Here is a 27,998-nt window from a genome sequence, read left to right as displayed (position 1 = left end):
AAATAATAATAATAATAATTAAAAAAAAAACTGAAGCACAAATATTTAACAGTTATGATACATGTACATCCTAGTAAAATGATTGATTTGAAGTTGGAGGGGCCTGCGTTGGCCGTCACGCCGACTTGTTATCGTCTCCGCCTGCAGACGCGTTTATGCTCCTTGTGCCAGTGCTCCTGCTGACATTTGATGCTACAGTACGACGTGTTCCAGCAACAGTGATACATCGCTTCCTCTTCACAGTTAAAACACTGAAAACAACAACAACACAGTACAATCACGACGCTGTTTAACAGATGCTGTCATGCAGGCCCACCATAAGGGCTGTTAGTGTGAGGAGTCAGGAGTCAACAAAAAAAAAAAAAAAAAATGATGATAATTTGTTTTAAGGTGTGAAATGCATTAGAATTCTATTTATAACATCATCAAACAGCATGCATGTGGATAAAATAAAAGAATCAACCAACTAAGTGTTGGAAATTACGAATATTTAGGGTCATCATTCTGACGACCTTGGGTCAATTTGTGATTATCAGGTACACTTTAAGCCCTTTGAGCTCTGAAAGTGGAAAGATAACCCTGAAGAAATACTTATTTTATTTAGTTATTTCATAGGTGGTAAACCTCATACTCAAGAACTTTTCATTTGTACGATGATTTATGGGGTGGGGGGTGTTACTGACAGACTTTCCCTAATGTTTCTATAAACCGAGACTGATTTTTACATTTCAATTACAGAAAGTGTACCTTCTTATCACAAATTCACAGGTATGCTGTTTTTGTTTCACAAAATGCCAAATTTATCCATTGTTTTTTCTTGGTGGCCAAGATAGATTCTTCATGTTTCTATTACAGAAAATTTAATTGCTTTTTTCTCCCCACAAACTTCATTGACATACCCATTGTTTTTTCTTGGTTGCCGAGATGGATTCTTTATGTTTCTGAGCAAGTTTCTTCATCTCCTCCATGTATTGCTCCTTACACTTCTCCTCGGTCTGTCTCCGCACCCGCTCCATCTCCCTCTGCATGTTGGCCATCGCCCGCGACACCGCCTGCTGTTTGTCCTCCTCAAAGTCCTTGTGCAGCTGAAACAACAACAACATTTATTATTTATTTATTTCTTTGGTGTTTAATGTTATACATTTTTCACTTATACAATTAAGATTTATGAGTGCCAGGAGTAAACCATCCACCTTTGTCAGGTAACTGACAAACATTTTTACTTAAAACTGAATCAGCAAGCTCACCGGTCAAGGACCTGACAGTTCCAGCGAGCCAGCCCTTTAACTTAGTCAGCTAACACCCAACAACAAAGACATTGTTTACTTGTTTGATTGGTTTTTAATGCTGTACTTAGGAATAACCCGGAGTAAACCAGTAACCTTGGTCAGTTACCTGATGAAATCTCCTGAACCTAGCTGCAGACGAAACAGCAAGAGCTAGCTTTGAACCCTTAACTTCATTAGTATTACAGCACCAGCCAGCTCTTCAACTGTGGGAAAATTCATGTCACCGAGCAAGAAAATAACTATGTTTCTACTTTTTGTAACATTAATGGTACTATTGTTCATGGGATTCAGGGGTTTCAAGAAACTTCAAAATGTCCATCAATACAAGCAGTTTATGAAGTTTTGTAAATTTATTTATTTGATTGTCCTTAAATGTCAATAAAGTTGCATAAGAATTTTTCACTTATACAATGGCGGTCAGATTTATGGGTACCCAGAGTAAAACTATCAGCCTTTGGTAACTTACTGACAAACTTTCCCACCTGCCAGATACAGATATGCACACCATACTGTGGGTAGACGAGTGGCCCGCCAACATTAGACTGCACCAAGGCCCACAAACAGTGCAAGCAAGAGAATCCATAAAATCCCTGTCCAAGACTGGGTTTTAAAACACATCTCCCAGCGACTGAAAGGTAAGCACTTCAACCACTTGGCCACAGACCACTTCCAAGTTCTGTAAACTTGACTTACCCTATCTGTGAGTTCCTTTAGAGCTTTCTCTTTCTCCTCTTTATGGTCATTCCTAACTCTCTCTTTAAAATCACTGAATATTTTGTTGTATCTGGCCTCACAGGAACAGCCTGTTGAGGAATCCGGGTCTGTCTGGCTGTGTTTGTTCGAGGTCTTCACTGGTCGCACCTCGCAGGTCTAACCGAGGAAACGAAGTACAAAAAAACCATTAGATTTGTAGCACCCGCTTTGGCAAGCAACCTAATAAGAACTTGCGAATAAGTCTACACTCACTATTGACACAACATCTACATAAACATGGTGATGCTCTATACAGCTTTGCAACCCATACTTCTGTATCGCACAATGAAATGGCGTAGCTCAGATGATTCACCATCAACATGCTCAAAGTGAAATAACAAAAAATATAAATTTGCTCATCAGTGTGAATGAGATGTGTAGGTCATACTACAAACATTAGTGAAAAATATTTAGAAAAGAAAATTCATGATTTCTTCCTGATTCCAAAAAATAATGACATTTCATGACAGGGACAGTTATGTTATTTCAAGGTTCAACTGATCTCATTATCAAGGCTGTGGCTACTGAATTTGATCCTAAGTTCTGGATTACCAGAGATAATACCTGATTACACTTAGACCAAAATGTTGCGACACCCACCTTCTTACCACTGGGGGGGTTGCCAGAGGTTGTGCTCACTTTCAGGTTTACTGCTGTCACTTTGTCCTCGCTGGAGGTCACAAGGTTAGAATCCTCGGGAGTCGGCACCTAGACATAAAATTATTCAGTTGGAATTGGTTTGATGGACTGGAATTTAAACCCAACATTTTGCTTTTACGACAGTGGGTCTCACAAGCGGACTACCTCAGACTGCCTAGAGTACAACCACTAGAATTCGGCAAAGTATCTTGTCCATCATGTCATTACAGATTTTCATTCAAAGAACAGCAAGCAATTGATTTATTTTTTTATCTGATTGTGTTTTTAGGCTGTACTCAAAAATATTTCACTTATATGACGGCGGCCAATATTACGGTGGGAGGAAACCAAGCAGAGCTCAGGGGGAAACCCATGGCCATCTGCAGGTTGCTGGCAGACCTTCCCATGTACGGCCGGAGGCCGGAGATGAAGCCAGCATGAGCTAAACTTAAACTCACAGCGACTGCATTGGTGAGAGGCTTCTGGGTCACTACACTGCGCTAAGGCACTAACCAAATGAGCCACGGAGGTCCCTACAAAGCAATGAATGTGCATAATGTAATTCTTCAGCCTTTTCGCATGTTTGCAAGGCATTTATTCAAGGATATTCTGAAGGCATTATTCTGTGTTAACTGATTTTCCTTTTTGTAAAGCCCCGAAACTGGCCAATTTAACCAATGTAGTTTTGTCTCGAAAATCAAATTAAACATGTGGATGAACTGCACTGAAAGCTGGTCGTTCATATGCGAAAGGGTTGAGGAATTATGGTGGTATATTTTGTGAAAAGCAGGTGGTCCTAAATGGACTGGATATAAGTACACATAAGTGACTTCAGAAATAGGAATAAGAAAACCTCAAACACCTGTGTCCGTGTACCTGTGTGAAGGACATGACAGAGGTGGAGATTCGTGTATGACCACATAAACAGCCATACAATGGCTGAAAGCTGTTCATTGCCACCAGGTAAACAAGGCATGTTGGTGTACCTGTGTGGAGATTCGTGTATGACCACATAAACAATCACACGAGGGCTGACAGCTGTTCATTGCCACCAGCTAAACAAGGCATGTTGGTGTACCTGTGTGGAGATTCGTGTATGACCACATAAACAATCACACGAGGGCTGACAGCTGTTCATTGCCACCAGGTAAACAAGGCATGTTGGTGTACCTGTGTGGAGGACATGACAGAGGTGGAGATTCGTGTATGACCACATAAACAGCCATACAATGGCTGACAGCCGTTCATTGCCACCAGGTAAACAAGGCATGTTGGTGTACCTGTATGGAGATTCGTGTATGACCACATAAACAATCACACGAGGGCTGACAGCTGTTCATTGCCACCAGCTAAACAAGGCATGTTGGTGTACATGTTCGGAGATTCGTGTATGACCACATAAACAATCATACAAGGGCTGACAGCCGTTCATTGCCACCAGGTAAACAAGGTATGTTGGTGTACATGTGTGGAGGACATGACAGATGTGGAGATTCGTGTATGACCACATAAACAATAATACAAGGGCTGACAGCCGTTCATTGCCACCAGGTAAACAAGGCATGTTGGTGTACCTGTGTGGAGGACATGACAGAGGTGGAGATTCGTGTATGACCACATAAACAGCCATACAATGGCTGACAGCCGTTCATTGCCACCAGGTAAACAAGGCATGTTGGTGTACCTGTGTGGAGATTCGTGTATGACCACATAAACAATCACACGAGGGCTGACAGCTGTTCATTGCCACCAGCTAAACAAGGCATGTTGGTGTACCTGTGTGGAGATTTGTGTATGACCACATAAACAATCACACGAGGGCTGACAGCTGTTCATTGCCACCAGGTAAACAGGGCATGTTGGTGTACCTGTGTGGTGGACATGACAGAGGTGGAGATTCGTGTATGACCACATAAACAATCACACAAGGGCTGACAGCCATTCATTGCCACCAGGTAAACAAGGTATGTTGGTGTACCTGTGTGGAGGACATGACAGAGGTGGAGATTCGTGTATGACCACATAAACAATCACACAAGGGCTGACAGCTGTTCATTGCCACCAGGTAAACAAGGCATGTTGGTGTACCTGTGTGGAGGACATGACAGAGGTGGAGATTTGTGTATGACCACATAAACAATCATACAAGGGCTGACAGCCGTTCATTGCCACCAGGTAAACAAGGCATGTTGGTGTACCTGTGTGGAGGACATGACAGAGGTGGAGATTCGTGTACGTCCACATAAACAATCACACGAGGGCTGACAGCCGTTCATTGCCACCAGGTAAACAAGGCATGTTGGTGTACCTGTGTGGAGGACATGACAGAGGTGGAGATTTGTGTATGACCACATAAACAATCATACAAGGGCTGACAGCCGTTCATTGCCACCAGGTAAACAAGGCATGTTGGTGTACCTGTGTGGAGGACATGACAGAGGTGGAGATTCGTGTATGACCACATAAACAATCACACGAGGGCTGACAGCCGTTCATTGCCACCAGGTAAACAAGGCATGTTGGTGTACATGTGTGGAGGACATGACAGAGGGGGAGATTCGTGTATGACCACATAAACAATAATACAAGGGCTGACAGCTGTTCACTGCCACCAGGTAAACAAGGCATGTTGGTGTACCTGTGTGGAAGACATGACAGAGGTGGAGATTTGTGTATGACCACATAAACAATCATACAAGGGCTGACAGCCGTTCATTGCCACCAGGTAAACAAGGCATGTTGGTGTACATGTGTGGAGGACATGACAGAGGTGGAGATTTGTGTATGACCACATAAACAATCATACAAGGGCTGACAGCCGTTCATTGCCACCAGGTAAACAAGGCATGTTGGTGTACCTGTGTGGAGGACATGACAGAGGTGGAGATTCGTGTATGACCACATAAACAATCATACAAGGGCTGACAGCCGTTCATTGCCACCAGGTAAACAAGGCATGTTGGTGTACCTGTGTGGAGGACATGACAGAGGTGGAGATTTATGTATGACCACATAAACAATCATACAAGGGCTGACAGCCGTTCATTGCCACCAGGTAAACAAGGCATGTTGGTGTACCTGTGTGGAGGACATGACAGAGGTGGAGATTTGTGTATGACCACATAAACAATCATACAAGGGCTGACAGCCGTTCATTGCCACCAGGTAAACAAGGCATGTTGGTGTACCTGTGTGGAGGACATGACAGAGGTGGAGATTCGTGTATGACCATATAAACAATCACACGAGGGCTGACAGCCATTCGTTGCCACCAGGCAGAAAGGGTATGTAGGTGTACCTGTTTGGAGGACATCACAGATGTGGAGCTGACTTCCCGGGTATCTCCTTCTTCCTCCCTCTCCTCGTCCTCATCCTCCTCAGAATCATCGTCTGTGTCTTCGCTCTCCTCTTCCCCGGCTGTCTTCCCCTCTGTCTCCTCCAGCAGGCACTGGTGTCGCTGCAACTCCTCGCAGGCCTTCACAAAACCTGCCAAAATCAGTCTTACTGTTTAGAGACATGGATCCACATTTTGTAAAAGGACTGTTACTAGATGCTGAGTAACTATCTCAGGTTTAGCTGGATTATGGTGCACTGTAACACAACTGTCTTTTTCTTTCTTGGTTTAAATGAGTAAGACCATCTGCAGGTTGCTGACAAACCTTCCCACGTACGAACGGAGAGGAAGTCAGCATGAGCTGGACCACAACCGCATTGGTGAGAGGCTTCTGGGTCATCGATCTACGGTTCAATTCCGAATCGAGCCATACGTAAGACTTTAACAGCAATCAGGTAATGCCTGGCTTGGCGCTCAGCATAAAAACAAGAGGCCAAGTAAGGCTGTGAGGCAACACTGTAAATATGTCAGCACCGGGAGCAGCCTGCTATAGGGTGACATGACACATTATTTGTAAGAAAACTGTAATTTTCTTTCTTGGACGGTGCTAAGCTGGTTTAAATGAGTAAGTAACTTTCAGCTAATTCCTGAGCCAAACTGGCTTGACCACATGGTTGTGTTCAAGCTCACATTTCACAACTGCTGATTTAAATCACTTCAGATTTGACGCAGGTTGAATTTTGACCGCATGAAATGAAGTATCAGTGAGCAGATTCAGCCAATCAAAACATACCTGCTGTCCTCTTTATGGCAAGGTCTCGCACTCCAATGGTTATCGGTTTCACATAATTCTTTGGTACCACAGCTCTGATGGACCAAAAAAAAAAAAAAAAAATAAACTTCAAATGTGGCTTGTATACATGTAGAATCCTGGTCAATGTATTTTTTGCACTTTATCTTCCACTATGCACATTAAGTGATCCTGCAGAGAGCAGCATACAACAGCACTGCTGAATTATGCACTTGCAAGCAAAGTAAAAGAACGCATCACATGCTAATGTGAAATCGTCGAAATAACAGAATACAATATCTGTTGTGCACCAGAGTAAAGAAAAATATCATATTTTCATCAGTACAGGTAAATGTGCAAAGGCCATAATGAATGTTTATACTGGGTTATACACACAAACCTTTGGTGATAACCTCCGAAGAAGCGCACATCGTACTTGTCATCGAGGCTCTTGATGACTTTGGCCGGCCAGAAGCTGTATCCTTTCTGTTTCGCATAAACCAACTCATGAGGGGGATCCTGTAGAAAAGAATGGAATCATATAATTTCAGACACACTTTTCATCTGAAATTTGGTATGTAAAAGTACACTTTCAAAAGCACCTTTACATGATACTTTTGATGCCAACAGTTTTTCTAATAAGAAATTAATCAAAAAGGTGGATGACTCAAGCAAAATGTGTCATTTGAAAAAGTCAAACTTTAGGTGCAACACAGTATCACCACACTTAACACAGCTGAAGGAATGTATTCCCATCTTACTTAATGATCTATGTTCGTCCACTAACTGGCTTGGCCTTTTTTTTCCCCTTGAAGTTGTGTCTCTCTTTGTAGCAGTTAGGTCATAACGCTGACACATTTATATTACCACCTGACATATTTATACTGCTACCTGACAGATTTATACTGCCACCTGACACATTTATACTGCTACCTGACACATTTATACAGCTAACATATTTATACTGCCACCTGACACATTTATACTGCTATCTGACACATTTATACTGCTACCTGACACATTTACACCGCTACATGACATATTTATACTGCTACCTGACACATTTATACTGCTACCTGACATATTTATACTGCTACCTGACACATTTATACTGCCACCTGACATATTTATACTGCTACCTGACACATTTATACCGCTACATGACATATTTATACTGCTACCTGACACATTTATACTGCTACCTGACATATTTATACTGCTACATGACACATTTATACTGCCACCTGACACATTTATACTGCTACCTGACACATTTATACTGCTACCTGACATATTTATACTGCTACCTGACACATTTATACTGCTACCTGACACATTTACACCGCTACATGACATATTTATACTGCTACCTGACACATTTATACTGCCACCTGACACATTTATACTGATACATGACATATTTATACTGCCACCTGACACATTTATACTGCTACCTGACATATATACTGCTACATGACACATTTATACTGCTACCTGACACATTTACACCGCTACATGACATATTTATACTGCTACCTGACATATTTATACTGCTACCTGACACATTTATACTGCTACCTGACACATTTACACTGCTACATGACATATTTATACTGCTACCTGACACATTTATACTGCTACCTGACATATTTATACTGCTACATGACACATTTATACTGCTTACACTGCTACCTGACACATTTATACTGCTACCTGACACATTTATACCGCTACATGACATATTTATACGGCTACCTGACATGCTTAAAATAATTGTCCAATATAAAGTTCAACCCAGCCGAGTACAGCACACTGGCACAGACCATTCCTGTTCACTACTAATCTTCTAAAGCACTTTGTCTTCAGTAGAATTTATGAATACAATTAATACGAAAATGACACAAAAATTATTCTTTTGGGTCACTAAAGATGCAAGGTCCATATAACTGTGCAAATTATTTCTATACCCCCTATAGTTCTCTAGGAATGTTTCAAAACCTTGGTTGCACAGGTGGTAGAAAAGGTTGAAGAACTAGCCTAGTTCTCAATAACACCAGTGTTATGATACCTGTATGATACACATACTTTCCTCTACAGCCATACGTGGAAGGTCTGCCAGCAGCCTGCAAATTGTCGTGGGTTTCCTACGGTCTCTGCCTGGTTTCCTCCGACCATAATGCTGGCTGCCGTCGTATAAGTGAAATATTCTTGAGTACGGCGTAAAACACCAATAAAATAAACAAATAAAAACACATACTTAAACTTAGGTGCATAAACAAGGAGAGAATTTCTCACCTGGCTGCACTACAAATTCCTCATACATGAAAACAATCACAACATATAACATTATTCAATAAGAAAAAACAAACAAGAAAGTGCCGAAGTACTTACACAGATCTGACAAAACCAGTCTTTGGGTTTAGCATTTGACATGTAGTAACAGTTGGGGCACTGCCTTAGCTCATCAAGCTGAAACACAACAACAACACAGATTGAATTTATCTAAATAAATTAAGGCTCCTGTCCAACTGACATGATGGAACCAAGAAAACGAGCCGCAATAAAAAAGCTTTAAATCCTAAAAATGTTGAAAATTTCTCGGCATGGTTTTATCAAGTTTTACTGTGCGAAACTGAGGGTAGTGGCGAACTATAAAACATACAAACATATTTATAAACATACATTTCTGTGTATGTATAGAGACTAAAACTAAGGCTACTTACATCATATTTACAGTCCTTTATCATAATCCTTGCCAGTTCTGCCATCCCACTGTATTCTGTAAATACATCACGTTTTACACAATCACCCCTTTGCCTTCATTGCATCTGACATTACTATCAACATATCAATGGTTTTTGAGAAATCATTTCCAAAAGACACATGTAACACATTTCCTGATTCAAAAAAATGACAAAGTTCAATATCTATGAAAGTAAGAAAAATACTAAAAAACTAATTTTTTCAAATTATGACCAGGATTATCAGGTTATGACAAGAGTGAGCCGAATGTGTGTATCCCATTTGAAGTCCCTATGACAAACAGTTTTAGAGAAATCGTGTCTATAAGTAACACACACACAGACACACACAAATACACATGGACAGACACACAGACATACATCAGGTGCAAATCAACATGCCTCAATTGCATTCGCAAGAAGGAAAAAAAAAAATAATAATAAAAAAAAAAAAAACGGCCCTAAAATGGCAGTCAACTTAGCCGTCATAGCTTACCTCCAAACGCCAGGATGACGTTGTGCACAATGGTTTTGGCGTCGGCAAAGAACTCTTCAATGGAATGGTATTTACGTTTGGTCAACTCCTGCTCCATGGAGTTCAAATCTCGCGGCCGGTAAATGTAGCGCCGCCATTGGCTCTCCTCCTCATCCTTCACTACCAGGCGATGGAGCTCTTTTGTCTGCAGAGTACAAAAAACAACACAAAATGGTTACATGTATTAATGTCAAGACTGGACTTGATTACCTACATGCTGGGTTTCAAATTCTTTTTGACTGTCAGCCACTTCACCAAAATTTACTTATTTATTTGATTGGTGATCTACGCTGCACTCAAGACTATTTCACTTATACGACTGCGACCAGCATAATGGTGGGAGGAAACCGGGCGGAAACGCACAACCATTTGCAGGCTGCTGGCAGATCTTCGCTTCTGAGCTTGAGTCGGACTTGAACTCACAGCGACCACATGTGTGGGAGGCTCCTGGGTCATTGTGCCATGTTGACATGCTAACCTCCTCGGCCACAGGCAGCCCTGGCTTCACCAATAAGGTTAAGTGTATGAATCCAACTTTCGCGGGCTTATGTCTGGAGGTTTGTCAGGTACAGTGTGGTTTACCACTGTTCATGAGCCTGGCCTCCATTATAACGATTATTTCACGAAGACCCAGTGTGGTACTTTGGTGATGTAAACAATGATACAGCAATCTCTGAACTTTGTGCATCATGTCACTGCAAGCTTTTCTGACATCATGCCACGGCGTTTCCAATGTCCCCCCCCCCCACCCCCCTCCCCCCTCAAAAACATTACACCATAAAAGGGATCAGTAGTCACTTTCTGTTATGTAACAAAAAATTGTAAAAAAAACAAAAGTCTTAAAAAAAAAAATGTGTCTCAAGTGAAATGTTCTTGAGTAAGCGATAAAAAATCTAACTAGCAGTGTTTCTCATGAGTTTAGGTTGTTCTAGAATAACGAGCACACAAGATCATAGCCAGACTTACTTTCTCTTTCAGCCGTAGTATGGTGTAGCCCAGCAATGTGTTGAGATATTTCTTATTTAGGGTATTCTTTTTGCGTCCACTCTGCAAAAGGTTAAAATGGCAAAACTGACATCGGAAGAAGAACATTCATACGGATCACATAAAACGTGAAGTACGGTACATACTGTGCTACTGTTCACATCACCTTAATGATTCCTGGCGTAACCTCAAATTTGAATGAGTATTGTCAACAGTGATGTGAACTTTAAATGTTCAACATCATTTGATAAATATTATTTCACTGTTAATCTCATGGTTCTTAAATCTACATGTACATATATAACATACAAAACTATGTACACTGAACACTGATTTATTTATTTATTTATTTGATTGGTGTTTTACGCCATACTCAAGAATATTTCACTTATACGACAGTGGCCAGCATTATGGTGGGAGGAACCAGGCAGAGCCCGGGGGAAACTCACGACCATCCACAGGTTGCTAACAGACCTTCCCACATACGGCCGGAGAGGAAGCCAGCATGAGCTGGACTTGAACTCACAGCGACCGCATTGGTGAGAGACACCTTGGTCATTACGCTGAGCTAGTGCGCTAACCAACTGAGCCACTGAGGCCCCACTGAACACTGAACTGTGTGACTGATGTGTTTTCATGTGTAATCTAATCTTTTACATCCACAGTGTTATTGCTACCAGTTACAATAAAGTCTTGATTATGGCACTTAATTTGAAGGCGAAGAGAAATAACAATTTTTTAATAAATAAACTTATCAAGCATCCTTCCCTAAATACGTACATTATTATCATTATACCAATAATTGCAACTTTAAAGTTACTCTTCTGATATCAAAAGATATTTATTATTTTCTATTTCCTAAACTTTCCATGTATACAATGCAAATAATGAGCTTTCCCATTGATATATATGTATGGAAACAATTGGGCAAATTCAACCTGCAATAATTTATTTATTTATTGTATTTATTTGATTGGTGTTTTACACCATACTCAAGAATATTTCACTTATATGACAGCGGCCCGCGTTATGGTGGGAGGAAACCGGGCAGAGCCCGGTGGAAACCCACAACCATCCGCAGGTTGCTGACAGACCTTCTTACTCGCCCAGAGAGGATGCCAGCATGAGCTTACAACTCACAGTGACTGTATTGGTGAGAATTAGCTCACCAGCACAGTGCAATGACCTCCCACTAATGCAGTTGTTGTGTGTTCAAGTCCAGCTGTAAGCAACCTGTGGGTGGTCGTGGGTTTCCCCCGGGCTCTGCCTGGTTTCCTCCCACCATACTACAGTCCACTGTTGGCTAAGTGAAATATTCCTCATCACGGCGTAAAAAAAACATAATTAAATAATCATGCCATGTATTCTAAGTTTTGTGCATGACAATTACACTGTACCTGTAGACAAGAGAATGCTGATTACCAGTGCTACAGGTGTAAACATGTACACGTGCAATCATTGCAGAATGTGGAAAAAAGTGACATAAAATGGACATACAAATTACAACACATCTAGGTGTAAGAGAAAGCAGTGCAATGAGGTGATAATGAGATTTATGTCAGGTTGCGCTGTAGGGTACACTTTTCCTTGTCCGCAGATCAGCTGTTTAGACAATTAATGAACCTTACAGATCACAGTATTCCACCTAAAGCTTAGCATTTTCCTCGTGAAACATTTGGCTCGATTCCGATGGACTGATCCATCTTATATTAGAGTGTTTCGGTAAAATTCAATTCATTTTTTATCAGAAAAACTTCAGTGTTGGCATCAAAAGTATCATTTTAACGCCTTAATGTGCTTCTGAAAGTGCGTTGTGAAATACCAAACTTTAGGTGAAATCTGGTAACATTTTTATTACCTGTTTTATGCCACAAAATGCCCATGCATTATTTTGCATGCAAATTAGCTTGAGTTAGATCTTATCCATTAGCCCACTAAATAAACCTAAAATTTGTGGAAATTTGCAATGCAATGTTTTGTTGTCAGGTGTACGGGCCGATGTATGTCAGCCTTAAATTGACGGAAAACCCACGGCTATTATTAACCCTACTGCTTCCAGTTACAGGTCAGTGTATGCTTGCTGTAAATGTTATTGGAATGCACAGAAAGGACGAGGCGGTGTTTTAACTCTCGATGGGAATCCCATTCATATCATAACTCCTGTAAACTAAAACTACAGGATTTTAAAACCTCTTTAAAAAAAAAAGAAACAAAAAAAAAAAAAAAAATAGAAAATCTATAGCTTTTCATCATTAAAGTTAGGAACACAGACAACTCAAAAGCTGTCCACTTTCATATGTATTAAAACCTTCATTCGTACAGGTTTCTACTTTGTAGTACTACATTTGAACTAGATTCTGGTGGGTTCCAGTAAAGTAAATCCAAGGAAATTCATTTAGTTTGTTGTACAACAATGATGAAAATGAAGGTCTTGAAGGGTTAAATATTATCCCACACACAATGTAACAAACTAGCACTACACACACATGCCACATGGTGGAGAATCTTGTGATGACACCATCAAGTGAGCACTATGTTAATCATCTACAATGTAAGTGATATCAAAATTTCAGGGTGATGATGATGATGACAATGACAGTGATGATAATGATAATATGAGATCATGATGACTTGCTAAAGAAAAGTCTCATACCTCAATATCCTGGCAACGGCGCAACCAGAAACGAAAAACAAAACAAAACATGATTGTCTGAGGTACAGGTGTCCAGAGATTTTGCTCAGAATTTAGCCATTTAAGTCTTCAAGAGCACTACAATTTGTACATCTCAAAATACATGGTTTACACATTATGGTACATGTACATTTCAGAGAAGAAAAAAAAAACTTACATTATCCATAAAAAGGTTCAGCCGAGTTTCTAGATCAAAAAGACTGTACAATGTGTCTGTGGGTAATTGGCTAGCATGGGTCTTTACACAGAAGCCTAAAGATGGAAACCCAAGAGCTTGTGGGCTGCTTCCAATCAACACAAAAATCCTTTTACACTGCCACACGAGCCACTAACAAAACTGTATTCTAAATCAGCACTTATAATTCAGTATTTGTTATCAAACTGGGAATCTTGTCCATACTGCAGAAGCATTCCATAGTGATCCGATAAACCTAATATTGGTGAGTTCCATACCAAGTAAGAATGTATGTATACATGCTGCTTGTAACAGGTTGAATAATTATGTCAGTTATCAAACTGGCTTATCTTTATAGAGACATTTGGAAGTTAATAAAATAATAAGTGGAAAGAATCCATAAAGTTTTGTGATGTTAATACTATTAAAGGTTGTGGATGGGTCTGAGGGAATAGACAGGTACTGTACAGGTATGTGTTGGACAGGTGTGTTTGAACCCACCTTACAAGCGAGACAGGAGAACTTGATGCCACTCCCCCATTCTTCCTCAGTACAGCCGGGGTGAAACACTCTCCAGCAGTCAGAGCATGTCAGCACTTCACCAGGCTTGTGGCACTCAAAGCAGTACCAGTCATGGCCGTCATCCACCTAACAACAACATACACATATGTATATTTATGCGACAAAATACTGCTTTTCATTGATAAGCGTCTTTCACGTGGGCGATGTGTATATTTCCTTACCCTATAGTGGCATCACATGTGTCTGTTGATTACATGTAGGTTTTCTCCCTTTGCAGGCTGCTGCAGAATCTAAAAACAATGACCACATCAGTCAAGCGATTCGCCCATACATCAGTCTTTTGTGCTGAATTAATGGGTCTTTAGCAGAATAAATTCTTTACATGGTAACTGTGTGATATGACACAGAAATACATGGTGTTAGTAACCCTCATATTATGAGAGTTTCTGGTGTTTTACGCCGTACTCAAGAATATTTCACTTATTCGACGGCGGCCAGCATTATGGTGGGTGGATGTCTACATGATAAGTTACATGGTTACTTAGTGACACCATCAGTCTGTCAAGATTATGTTGACATGCAAATAAATCTGACTGTCATCCCCATAATGGGTGAAATAGTGTCAGCCATGACCAATATGAGAATTACAGACCTTGTATAAATCATCTCTGTGTCCTGTCGCTGAGTATTCATGAATTTATCCACAGACGATCTACTAGTATTCCTTCAGAAGACCGACTGTTGTATCCACAAATTACCATTTAAATAGTGATATCATTTCTTTTGCCAGCTAAAAAAAGGTACATAATCAGATGCCTAAATATGACATCTGATACAGAATCTGACCACCATGATGTCCTCAATGTGACCATTTTGTCCACAGAAAACTGATGGCTACTCAGTGACAGGATTGGCTAAATGTAAGGATTACTGACACCAAATACTCCCACATATCCTGTCCATGAATAACCATTATCCTGCAAAAGAGCCATCCATTCAGCCCAGAAGATTGATGTATAGGGTAAATCGCTTCAGTGATGTGAGCATTGTTTTCACAACTGAACACAGGGAAACAGCCTATTCAGCAGACACATTTGACATCCACTGTGGCATACGACAATACGGTACACGTCCACTGGCGTGGCACGGCTTTGTATTCTTTGTTAAACTGAAGTACTAAAAGTTTGAGACAGCTTGAATCAGATGTTCTAAGGAGATGTAAAACTGGAGTATCACAGTAACGTAACACTTTAAAAAAATCACCATGTGGCAAAAGTGACCATGTGGTCTATACCCTTCTTGCACGAAATGATTGCATATCCTGAAATCGGCTGTGAGTTAACGTAAAGGCATACAGAATCGATGATCACAGCTGACAGTGGTGATCGGATTTCGTCAGTTAAATCCAGCCGCTTTCATTACACTTGAATAAATGTGAAATACCTAAAATTCAGCTTACCCTTGGCATAGCCTGGACTTCCCTATCTCTTACACCTGCCAATCAATGGTGATTTTGTGCACCTTTCATGCAGAATGCACATTTATAATTTATATGTTTAACTTCAGGAAATTTCGATGCAGTGTTACTTTGATGGCAGATTATCATCATAGTGACTCCTGATATCAGCAGCACCTTTATAGCTTTACATGCAGAATGTACATTTATTTATTTGTTTTTAACTTCAGGAAATTTTGATGCAGTGTTACTTGATGGCAGAGTATCATCATAGTGACTCCTGATATCAGCAGCACCTTTATAGCTTTACAGGCACAATGCACATTTATTTATTTGTTTTTAACTTTTGGAAATTTCGATGCAGTGTTACTTTGATGGCAGAGTATCATCATAGTGATTCCTGATATCAGCAGCACCTTTATAGCTTTGCACGCAGAATGTACATTTATTTATTTGTTTTTAACTTCAGGAAATTTCGAGGCAGTGTCACTTTGATGGCAGAGTATCATCATAGTGACTCCTGATATCAGCAGCACCTTTATAGCTTTACACGCAGAATGTACATTTATTTATTTGTTTTTAACTTCAGGAAATTTCGAGGCAGTGTCACTTTGATGGCAGAGTATCGTCATAGTGACTCCTGATATCAGCAGCACCTTTATAGCTTTACATGCAGAATGTACATTTATTTATTTGTTTTCAACTTCAGAAAATTTCGATGCAGTCTTACTTTGATGGCAGAGTATCGTCATAGTGACTCCTGATATCAGCAGCACCTTTATAGCTTTACATGCAGAATGTACATTTATTTATTTGTTTTTAACTTCAGGAAATTTTGATGCAGTCTTACTTTGATGGCAGAGTATCATCATAGTGACTCCTGATATCAGCAGCACCTTTATAGCTTTACACGCACAATGCACATTTATTTATTTGTTTTTAACTTCAGGAAATTTCGAGGCAGTGTCACTTTGATGGCAGAGTATCGTCATAGTGACTCCTGATATCACCAGCACCTTTATAGCTTTACATGCAGAATGTACATTTATTTATTTGTTTTTAACTTCAGGAAATTTTGATGCAGTGTCACTTTGATGGCAGAGTATCATCATAGTGACTCCTGATATCAGCAGCACCTTTATAGCTTTACAGGCACAATGCACATTTATTTATTTGTTTTTAACTTTTGGAAATTTCGATGCAGTGTTACTTTGATGGCAGAGTATCGTCATAGTGATTCCTGATATCAGCAGCACCTTTATAGCTTTGCACGCAGAATGTACATTTATTTATTTGTTTTTAACTTCAGGAAATTTCGAGGCAGTGTCACTTTGATGGCAGAGTATCGTCATAGTGACTCCTGATATCAGCAGCACCTTTATAGCTTTACACGCAGAATGTACATTTATTTATTTGTTTTTAACTTCAGGAAATTTCGAGGCAGTGTCACTTTGATGGCAGAGTATCGTCATAGTGACTCCTGATATCAGCAGCACCTTTATAGCTTTACATGCAGAATGTACATTTATTTATTTGTTTTCAACTTCAGAAAATTTCGATGCAGTCTTATTTTGATGGCAGAGTATCGTCATAGTGACTCCTGATATCAGCAGCACCTTTATAGCTTTACATGCAGAATGTACATTTATTTATTTGTTTTCAACTTCAGAAAATTTCGATGCAGTCTTACTTTGATGGCAGAGTATCGTCATAGTGACTCCTGATATCAGCAGCACCTTTATAGCTTTACATGCAGAATGTACATTTATTTATTTGTTTTTAACTTCAGGAAATTTTGATGCAGTCTTACTTTGATGGCAGAGTATCATCATAGTGACTCCTGATATCAGCAGCACCTTTATAGCTTTACACGCACAATGCACATTTATTTATTTGTTTTTAACTTCAGGAAATTTCGAGGCAGTGTCACTTTGATGGCAGAGTATCGTCATAGTGACTCCTGATATCACCCGCACCTTTATAGCTTTACATGCAGAATGTACATTTATTTATTTGTTTTTAACTTCAGGAAATTTTGATGCAGTGTCACTTTGATGGCAGAGTATCATCATAGTGACTCCTGATATCAGCAGCACCTTTATAGCTTTACACGCACAATGCACATTTATTTATTTGTTTTTAACTTCAGGAAATTTCGAGGCAGTGTCACTTTGATGGCAGAGTATCGTCATAGTGACTCCTGATATCACCAGCACCTTTACAGCTTTACACGCAGAATGTACATTTATTTATTTGTTTTTAACTTCAGGAAATTTTGATGCAGTGTCACTTTGATGGCAGAGTATCATCATAGTGACTCCTGATATCAGCAGCACCTTTATAGCTTTACACGCACAATGCACATTTATTTATTTGTTTTTAACTTTTGGAAATTTTGATGCAGTGTTACTTTGATGGCAGAGTATTGTCATAGTGACTCCTGATATCAGCAGCACCTTTATAGCTTTACACGCAGAATGTACATTTATTTATTTGTTTTTAACTTCAGGAAATTTCAAGGCAGTATTACTTTTTGACTGAATATACATGTAAATGCCTCACCACTGGGGATTCCTCATCGGGTATTTTGAATCCCTCTTGCTCCACGCCGACCTTTGACCCTTTGTTGCCAATGGCGGTGTATGAGACAAGTAGGTTGTCCTCCACTGCATTATGAGCCTCTCTCTGGGTCTCCCCGTACTTCAAGCCATACTCTCGCTGCATGTATTTGGCCAGTCGATCAAAGTTCGCCACCTGCTTCTGCTGCTTGATGTAAGCCACACCTTTGATTAGATTCTTGACCACCTCCAGGGAGGCCGTGCGTCGTTTAGTCGGCTTCACCATGCTCTGAAAGCAACAAAATTAACACGCTTGTGAGAGGACTGGCTTATCACCATACTGGTTGGTTTAATCAGTGGGGTGTCTCTGTCCTTGAGACACCTTACTGCGGCAAAATTAACACAGAAGAGATTTCAAAATGCGACATTCTGATTTGGAATTTCATGATTTCGGGCCAAATCTACATGTACATGTATGCTAAATAACAGGGTTTAACAGACAAAACCAGTTTAAACCGGCTGACTATACGTTACCACATGTGTGTGTCACAATTGTGTATAATCCGTTGTATTGGTAACTTTCTAATTTTCTAGCGTAACCGACTCTGTGAACTCATAAGTCAGTCTGTAATAAGTTCTATATAGAAGCATAGTCATGTACCCTAATTCCTCAGCCTTTTCGCATATAAGACAACTATCAGTGCAATTTATACACATTTTTAATTTGATTCTCGAGACAAAACTACATTGGTTGTATCGGCCAATGTCCTGGCTTCACAGAAAGTACAATTATATCAGAAAACACAGAATAAGGGCTTCCAAATACATGTATGCATGAATAAACGTCTTTGGCAACATGTGTAAAGGTTGAAGAGTTACAGTATGTACACTTAGATCTAAGATCTGTTCCATTCTCCCCAGATAAGCTTTCAGAACTAATGTTAATGCCAAGCTGGGAACATGACCAACCAATCTCAGAGCTAATGTACACTTTACCATTTGTGAGTGTTTTGCAACAAACACTTCCTGATGTAACAATGGCTGGAGATCCTACTTCACATAAATGTAAGCGCAACCTTAGGGGATTAAAGAATATCATGAACAGGTTGCCTTTCCCCTAGGGTTTCTACGTTCAGACAAGACATCTGATATATAATGATGTGGTATGACAGAACACATAACAAACGACAGCTTTGATAAAGGCCAAGAAACTGATGAATGAAACGGAGAGTTGTTTCTTTAGCTAGTGCCCTGGTACATGGTGTGGAAAGAAAAGAAACGTATTGACTGACACACGAACATACAGTAATTATGAAGGAGATCCGTAGGGTTCCTCGATATCTATCTGGGTCCAATTGTTTTCACCTGAATGCCTTAGGGCTGAGGATATGGTATTGATTTCTGCTGTTCACCTGTGAGGTGAAAGCCTACCTGGTTTAAGTGACCACCTGACGAGCTCCTTTACTTCCTGTACGCCACATGACAGCTTTCATGGATGGCTGACAGGCAAATCCATAACCACGAGAACACACTGTGCATTTTAATACTGTTTTATACGCAAGTTTAAAAGCATCTTATAGCGTAATGTTCACTAGCGCCGTACATTGTTTGCCACATATTATATACATACATATATACATACGGTACATGTACATATATATACATGTATCTTTTCCATGACTCTGCTCCACATTAGGAGATTATTATTGTGTTTCGTTCAGCAAGATAACGAGGCACACACTGACAAAAAATCAATTTAGTGGGTATCCCCTTGACAAAGAGGTATTGTGATCTAATCAAACCACTGGCAGGCTGTCGCTTTATGTCAATCCCAAGCATTTTAAGTACCTGGTAAACTGAATGTGGTGGTTTTCCTAAGGCTTGATTGCTTAGTTTTCCTAAGGCTATATTGCTTGGTTTTTCTAAGGTTAGATTGCTTGGTTTTCCTAAGGCTAGATTGCTTGGTTTTCCTAAGGCTGGATTGCTTGGTTTTCCTAAGGCTGGATTGCTTGGTTTCCTCCACAATGACTGCTGTCATACATATATAAATTTTCAGAAGTGACATCGCTGAATTCCCCGGGAATGCCCCCACTCCATTCAGACTCTCCCCCCCCCCCCCCCCACCTCCCCCACTCCCCTGGCTCCCCACACTGCAGAGATGCATCACCGTTGACACCACATTCCAATTCCATGTACTTCCTGACTGCTGTATGTTAATACATTGTAGGCCTGTGCAAGATACACACACAAATCAGCTAGAGGTGCATGTGTTGTACACACTGACATTCTGCAGGTGTAAGAATCAGATCCACATATTTATCATATACCTGTGCCCATCATCCACATAATACTGGCTTTATTTTTCCCTACAGGATGGTCTGTACATCCATTCTCTGAAAACAGGGACTATTTTCAATGTTAACATTCCAGGTGCCCTCTACCGGGGAAACCCTTGAACCAACATCAGAATTTGTCATGATGTAACTCCAACAACAGCCTGGAAATTGAGATTCCACACATCAGATATACTCCAATGCCTTGTCATATCTCTCACCAAGTGCACCTGTGTTTGCTATGAACTCCTCTGACACAGATCAAGCTGACCTGTTTCCAGCGACACTCCTCACACTGTACTGGAAAGTCGATATAAAATCTGCACTCACATTTACATGACTGCTATTCTGGAGATATGATAGTAAATTTTGATATTTTCCATACATGCAAAAAGATGGTCTTAAAGTTGTTGTCTGTCTGTCAGTGGGTTTGTATAATTTTGACATTATCTTATCTTTTAATATTTTTTTATTTAACATTTTAACATTTAATTACTTTTTAACATACCATTGATTTAATGATTCGCCTGAGTTCAAGACAGAGGGTTAGCCAGCTACCAGACCCGAAACACATGTACCTGAATAAATATGATTTTGATAGTTCTTCTGTTTCTTTGGGGGGGGGGGGGGGGAGGGGCTTTATCAAAATTTTTTTTCTCTCACTATGAATAGTACAAGGAAATGAGAGTTACCAGGAAATCTTCAAGTCTTCGCCGAACTGCGACAGTACATTGACAGTTTGACATAGCACTTAAAAAGATAAGGAAAAAATTCATCTGGAACAAGAATTTGCTAACAAACCAATTTTAATAGGCACAATAACTCTTTTATCAATGTCAGAGTAGGGTATAGAAAAACCAACAACAAGTCATCTAATTTGTAGAAATTCTGCTTGAAATGTGGACTTTGCAAATGCTACATCTTACTTTAAAAAAAACCAAAAAATTCCTGCAAATTACACGTATTCCTATACAAATTCCAGTTTTCATCAAAATGACATCCACCAAAAAACCTCATGGGAATGTGACCTTTACATCAGCACCTCCTGTATATACCAAACCAACACAGTTTAATACATGTAAGGCCCAGCAGATCTCTACATACATGTACAAAGTTTTGTGACAGAGGTTCGCTAGAAGTCTTTGATGTACTGAAAATAAACTGACAAAGACGGCTGTGCAAACAAATCTAATCAAACCAATTACAGTCTGAAGAGGGCTGTATACACATGTAGTGTGGTGAAGAGACGGACTGTATTTCAACTGTAACCATACATGTATAATTACCCATGTCAAGCCTGTCTGACTTCCACATACAGGAGCAGTCTGCAGTACAAGCATGTGGCAAACGTATCACTGCATTCATGTACAAGTCGTGTACATGTACAGTACAGTGCAAGCATGTGGCAACCACATTACTAAATTCATGTATGAGTTGAGTACATGTACAGCATAGTACAAGCATGTGGCAACCACATCACTGCATTCATGTATGAGTTGTGTACATGTACAGCACAGTACAAGCATGTGGCAACCATATTACTGCATTCATGTACAAGTCGTGTACATGTACAGTACAGCACAAGCATGTGGCAACCACATCACTAAATGCATGTATGAGTTGAGTACACGTACAACACAGGACAAGCATGTGGCAACCATATCACTGCATTCATGCATGAGTTGTGTACATGTACAGCACAGTACAAGCATTTGGCAACCACATCACTGCATTCATGTATGAGTTGTGTACATGTACAGCACAGTACAAGCATGTGGCAACCATATTACTGCATTCATGTATGAGTTGTGTACATGTACAGCACAGTACAAGCATGTGGCAACCACATCACTAAATTCATGTATGAGTTGTGTACATGCACAGCACAATACAAGCATGTGGCAACCACATCACTACATTCATGCATGAGTCTTGTACATGTGCAGCACAGTACAAGCATGTGGCAGCCACATCACTACATTCATGCATGAGTCGTGTACATGTACAGCACAGTACAAGCATGTGGCAACCACATCACTACATTCATGTATGAGTCGTGTACATGTACAGTATTTATTTATTTATTTGATTGGTGTTTTACGCCATACTCAAGAATATTTCACTTATACAACGACGGCCAGCATTATGGTGGGAGGAAACCGGGCACAGCCCGGGGGAACCCACCATGAGCTGGTCTTGAACTCACAGCGACCGCATTGGTGAGAGACTCCTGGGTCATTACGCTGCACTAGCGCGCTAACCGACTGAGCCACTGAGGCCCCCTGTACATGTACAGTACAGCCCAAGCATGTGGCAACCACATCACTGCATTCATGTACAAGTCGTGTACATGTACAGCACAGTACAAGCATGTAGCAACCACATCACTACATTCATATATGAGTTGTGTCCATATACAGTACAGTACAAGCATGCAGCAACCACATCACTACATTCATGTATGAGTCGTGTAAATGTACAGCACAGTACAAGCATGTGGCAACCACATCACTGCATTCATGTACAAGTTGTGTACATGTACAGCACAGTACAAGCATGTGGCAACCATATCACTACATTCATGTATGAGTCGTGTACAGTACAGTATTTATTTATTTATTTATTTATTTATTTGATTGGTGTTTAACGCCGTACTCAAGACTATTTCACTTATACACAGCGGCCAGATTTATGGCGGGAGGCCCGGTGGAAACCCACAACCATCTGCAGGTTGCTGGAAGACCACGTACGGCTGGAGAGGAAGCCAGCATAAGCTGGACTTGAACTCACAGCGACTGCCTTGGTGAGAGGCTCCTGGGTCATTACGCTGCGCTAGGGCGCTAACCAACTGAGCCACGGAGGCCCCTACAGTACAGTACAATTATGTAGTAGGACAGTACAGTTACATGTATATCTGCATGTAGGTGCCACATACAGTACATGCAGTAAAATGCAGTGTACTGCATGATGCAGCTACATGTATTTACAATACAATATTTACACGCTATTTAAATGCATGAAGATGTAGGGGCAAACATACAGTACATGTAGGAACCAGATGCAGTAAAAGCATGAAGGAGCCAGATGTACGGCACTAGCATATAGTAGCAGTTTGTACAGTACATGCATGTAGGAGGGACATGTACAGTATGTCTGTAGGAGTAACATGTACAGTACATGTATGAAGGAGCCAGATGCAGTACATGCATGTGGCAGCCACATGTACAGTACAGGTTCATGTTGATAAAAAAAAAAAAAAATTGCGTATTTTCTCACTATAATGATGCCTACATCACAAAAGCACGTTTATCAACCACTTCATGAAGACACAGAGACAACTTTTCTAACCATATGTACCAAACCTTAATTACCCCAGAATTTTTCATGTAAAATGAATAGTTGCCTCCATTCCCCCCTAAACAACTTGCCTAACTTAGTACTAAATGTTTAAGCACATGTTTGTGTCAGAACTAAATGTACTTATCGTGCATGCTTAAAACTGTATCCAGAACCCACATTAAGAAGCTTTATTATTATAGTACCCTTGGTTATACAAAACTTTACATATAAATGTGCTTTATGTATTTGTCGTAAAAATTTGCAACAGGATAACTAAGGTTACAAAATATTGGCACAGAATTTTACATTTTTCAAGTGGAATATTATCCCACAAACACAATAAACATGACAAACCTCAAAACACCATTCAAAGACAGATTAAACGGCTCAGAGATATCAGAACCAGCCAAAATGAGCAAATTAATTCGGGAGAATTTTTTTAGGTCAAATACATGTATATGTACAGTATATGGAAATACACTGTGCATTGTTTATTATATATAATGCATAATGTACATCATATAACCACAACCAGTTCTTTACAGAGAGTGGCAGCTCTAAATTATGCATTATTTCCTTGTTGAGCACCGATGCGCCACAGTACTGGTATAATGTTGTATATCTACATGTAAGTACATAATGACACACACACACTATACATATCACATGCACACAGTATCAACTGAACACAATGTTCTGAATGAAGCACTTTAAAACAGGATTGTTAGATAAACACCCACGAAGGTAATACTGTAGATTTATCCAGACAATAACTGCTTAATTTTCACTTCATTTTGGAGACAGCCTCAGAGAACAGTTCACTTTGTAAATTCTGATAACTGAACAATGATATATATATATGTGTGTGTGTAATTTCATTTTTCAAAAGGTCGTGGGTTTCCCCCAGGTTCTGCCCGGTGTCCACCCACCATAATGCTGGCCACCGTCGTATAAGTGAAATATTCTTGAGTACGGCATAAAACACCAACCAAATAAATAAATAAATAAATTTTAGAAAAGTACAGGAAAAAGTACAGAATTCCACTTTATCCAATACAGGTAAAACTAACCATGTACATGTACCCAAGACTACTGTATCCCACATAAAACCTACATGAAACGCTGCATTTTTAAGAGGCAAATAAAAGTACAATGTAATAAAAATATTTTGTTGCTAAAACTCCAGCATCAATTATTACATCGTGCTATCAAACCTTTCAACAACTTTGAAGAAAGAATACCAAAAAAAAAAAAAAAAAAAAAAAAAAAAAAAAAAAAAAAGAAAAAAAAATCCCTACTCTCACATGAAATTAATGTAATTCAGAGCAGTTCAGAAAATTGTTTTAGGCATTCTTATGTTTGCAAAGGATGTGCTGTAGTGTGTCAAACAACTTTCTTTCAGTTGACTGTTTTTAAACATGATTTCCATGGGTGAAAATAGTATAGTGGCACAGTACTTCTCCACCACCAAATGTAACATATCACTGCAATCTTGATCAACAGTCACTCAAAAGAATAGCTAGGCAACAACAATGTTACATACACTTAGATAGGCACACAGCAGTCTATCCTAACTGTTTGGCCAAGTGCTGATGTGAATATAGTAGTTAAATATTGCCAGTTCTTATTTTATACTTATTATATCTCAGATAGAACAATACCCGTCCTCATTTTTTGTTGTACACATGCTGCCAGCAACTGCCTGCGCTCTTGTTTCTCTTCAACTGATAGATTGTGGCAATACACACTAGTGAAAAAAATGGATAACAAAGTGATTCTAAAACGGATACCAAAGTGATTCTAAAAGGGCATTTTTTGGCAAGAAAACTGAAATTTCTCAATAAATAAGTAATCCATTCATCATGGTATGATCTTGATGTGTATAAATTGCTGTAATAAAGTGAGATTAATTGTAACGTGTAATTTGTTTGCTTGCCATGTGCTACCGAGGGTAATTAAATCTGCCAGTAAGTTCATATGCAAGTGAGGCATATACATACAACAACAATAATATTTGTGCAAAGTTTTCAACTCTGGTGTCATATTTCACGCTCCTCATCTAGATAAGTTACATGATTTTACACTAACAATTTGTGCAGGCTCTCAAAATGTAGGTGTCCCTAGATTTGTTACCTGATGAAATGACACGTATTACATAATAAACTGTTATAAAATACAGAAAAATCACTACACCACGATGGGTACAAACTGAGTTAAGTAGCTGTAAACAAGTCGAACGAAGACTTTATACAGTTTAGACCATTTTTAAATATGAATTTATACAGGCTCTGCTGTTTGTCAATCTTTGTTCATTTCATTGCATAAAATATTCTTTGAACAAAAAACAAATGAATTCAGATGTAACCAACCGGCTTTGCACATAAAGCAGCTGTCATGAACGACTCACTCAGGATGTACACCATGGACTCAAATTATAGCAACAGCAGCAAGGAATATAAACAATGAGTTTAGCTTAGATCTACTGGAGCAGACATGTATAGTGGTAGTCCATCTCGAGAGTGTGTTATTTTCAAATTCTGACATTCATTGTAAGTCTAAGTTAATCCCTATCATTTAAAAACATATGGTGCAGAGCTCGAACCTCCTTTCCTCTCATGGCCATTAAACTTGCTTCTCTTTTCCTCATTTTTATGTAACTTTCTGAATGAATCTTGAATGCTCCCTTTCTACCCTGAACGATGAAATTAATTTATTCGCTTTATAGACACAACTTCAATCTTCATAATTCAATCAAGAAGAACACACACAAAAAAAACCCTGTTTTTTTTTTTCATGGAAGTAAGTTTGTGTGCTATGACAGCATACCTCATTTAGTCCATTTCCTTTCCAGTTGGCATTGGAAATGTATGACAATTGTTTTTTTTTTTTTTTTGACAGATAGGGATGGATTCAGTGTTACACTGAGTGTCAAAATATTAAAATTGTAACACTGAGTTCATCTAAATGACTAGTACAGTATGTTGCCTCCAAAGAAAAAAAATAGTAACGGGTGAAAACTGAATAGCTATACATTTTGAATCACTGAACTATGAAATTGTAATATATTCTGACTCGATTAGTTCAAATAATACTGTCATTGAGATTTATAGCATCACTAATTAATTTAATATCCAACACGTACTTTTCAAAGAGGCTCGTTTACTAGGAGTAAATCAGTGTTTAGCCTGCAGCTGTAGTCCCATACGCCACAGGTTACATGTTAAACTAGAACTTTAAATCTTGTTGTTGCAGAAGGAATTCCATGGCGCAATTCAGAAAAACGAAAATAGACAGGAAGGTTTGCACATCATGTTGCAAATTCCACAGTTCAAAGAATTATTTATTAGATGCGTTCAATTCAGTTCAAAGAGTGTACGAATTTTAGAAATCGTTGTTGTTGTTATCGATTCGCCGTATCTGTCCAAAAATTTAAGTTGTCCATGAAATGCGTAAGGAGTCCAGTCTCCTACTAGGACGGATACAATAAACGGTTACTGACATTTGGCCATATCGACAAGAAACTCACCTTTCTCGATCTCTGAATTTCTCTTGAGAAAACAGCCGGAACACCAAAATGCCTGGATATGGCATCAAATATTGAAGATGCTGTTTAAAACGTCATGGGATATTGTTGTGACGTCATGAGTTTCAGTGTGTTCATCGCAAACGTCACAGAAAATGTAGGTCAGTCTGCCTGTATGTTCACATGTACTTTCCTTTCACAGAGCTAGCGCGGTCGCTTTCATTATCGCTGTGTAAATAACCGTAACACTTCATAGGAATATGAAATCACATACGGGTGATTAGCATTCTTAAGCGTTGTAATCGGATTATACCGCCTGTGCAGCTCATGCATTT

General features: G+C 39.5%; 1 protein-coding gene across 1 annotated transcript; it reads right to left on the bottom strand.

The window, feature by feature from the left end:
- Position 1: 1 nt before the first annotated feature.
- Positions 2-27,745, bottom strand: LOC135477410 (zinc finger MYND domain-containing protein 11-like). The gene is made up of 14 exons (XM_064757491.1): positions 27,667-27,745; positions 18,473-18,757; positions 14,434-14,580; positions 11,048-11,128; positions 10,043-10,226; positions 9,529-9,584; positions 9,197-9,274; positions 7,206-7,324; positions 6,809-6,882; positions 5,980-6,167; positions 2,643-2,750; positions 1,983-2,159; positions 900-1,085; positions 2-251 (listed from the first exon to the last, which is right to left on the bottom strand). Exons 2-14 carry the CDS (start codon positions 18,752-18,754, stop codon positions 129-131), a joined length of 1,803 nt encoding a protein of 600 aa, XP_064613561.1. The 5' UTR covers positions 18,755-18,757; positions 27,667-27,745; the 3' UTR covers positions 2-128.
- Positions 27,746-27,998: the final 253 nt, after the last annotated feature.

Source organism: Liolophura sinensis, chromosome 11, assembly GCF_032854445.1.
Source record: "Liolophura sinensis isolate JHLJ2023 chromosome 11, CUHK_Ljap_v2, whole genome shotgun sequence".
In the NCBI taxonomy this organism is placed as follows: Eukaryota; Metazoa; Mollusca; class Polyplacophora; order Chitonida; family Chitonidae; genus Liolophura; species Liolophura sinensis.
The sequence above is the reverse complement of the archived record's forward strand: the minus strand, read 5'-3'. Positions and strand labels throughout refer to the sequence as shown.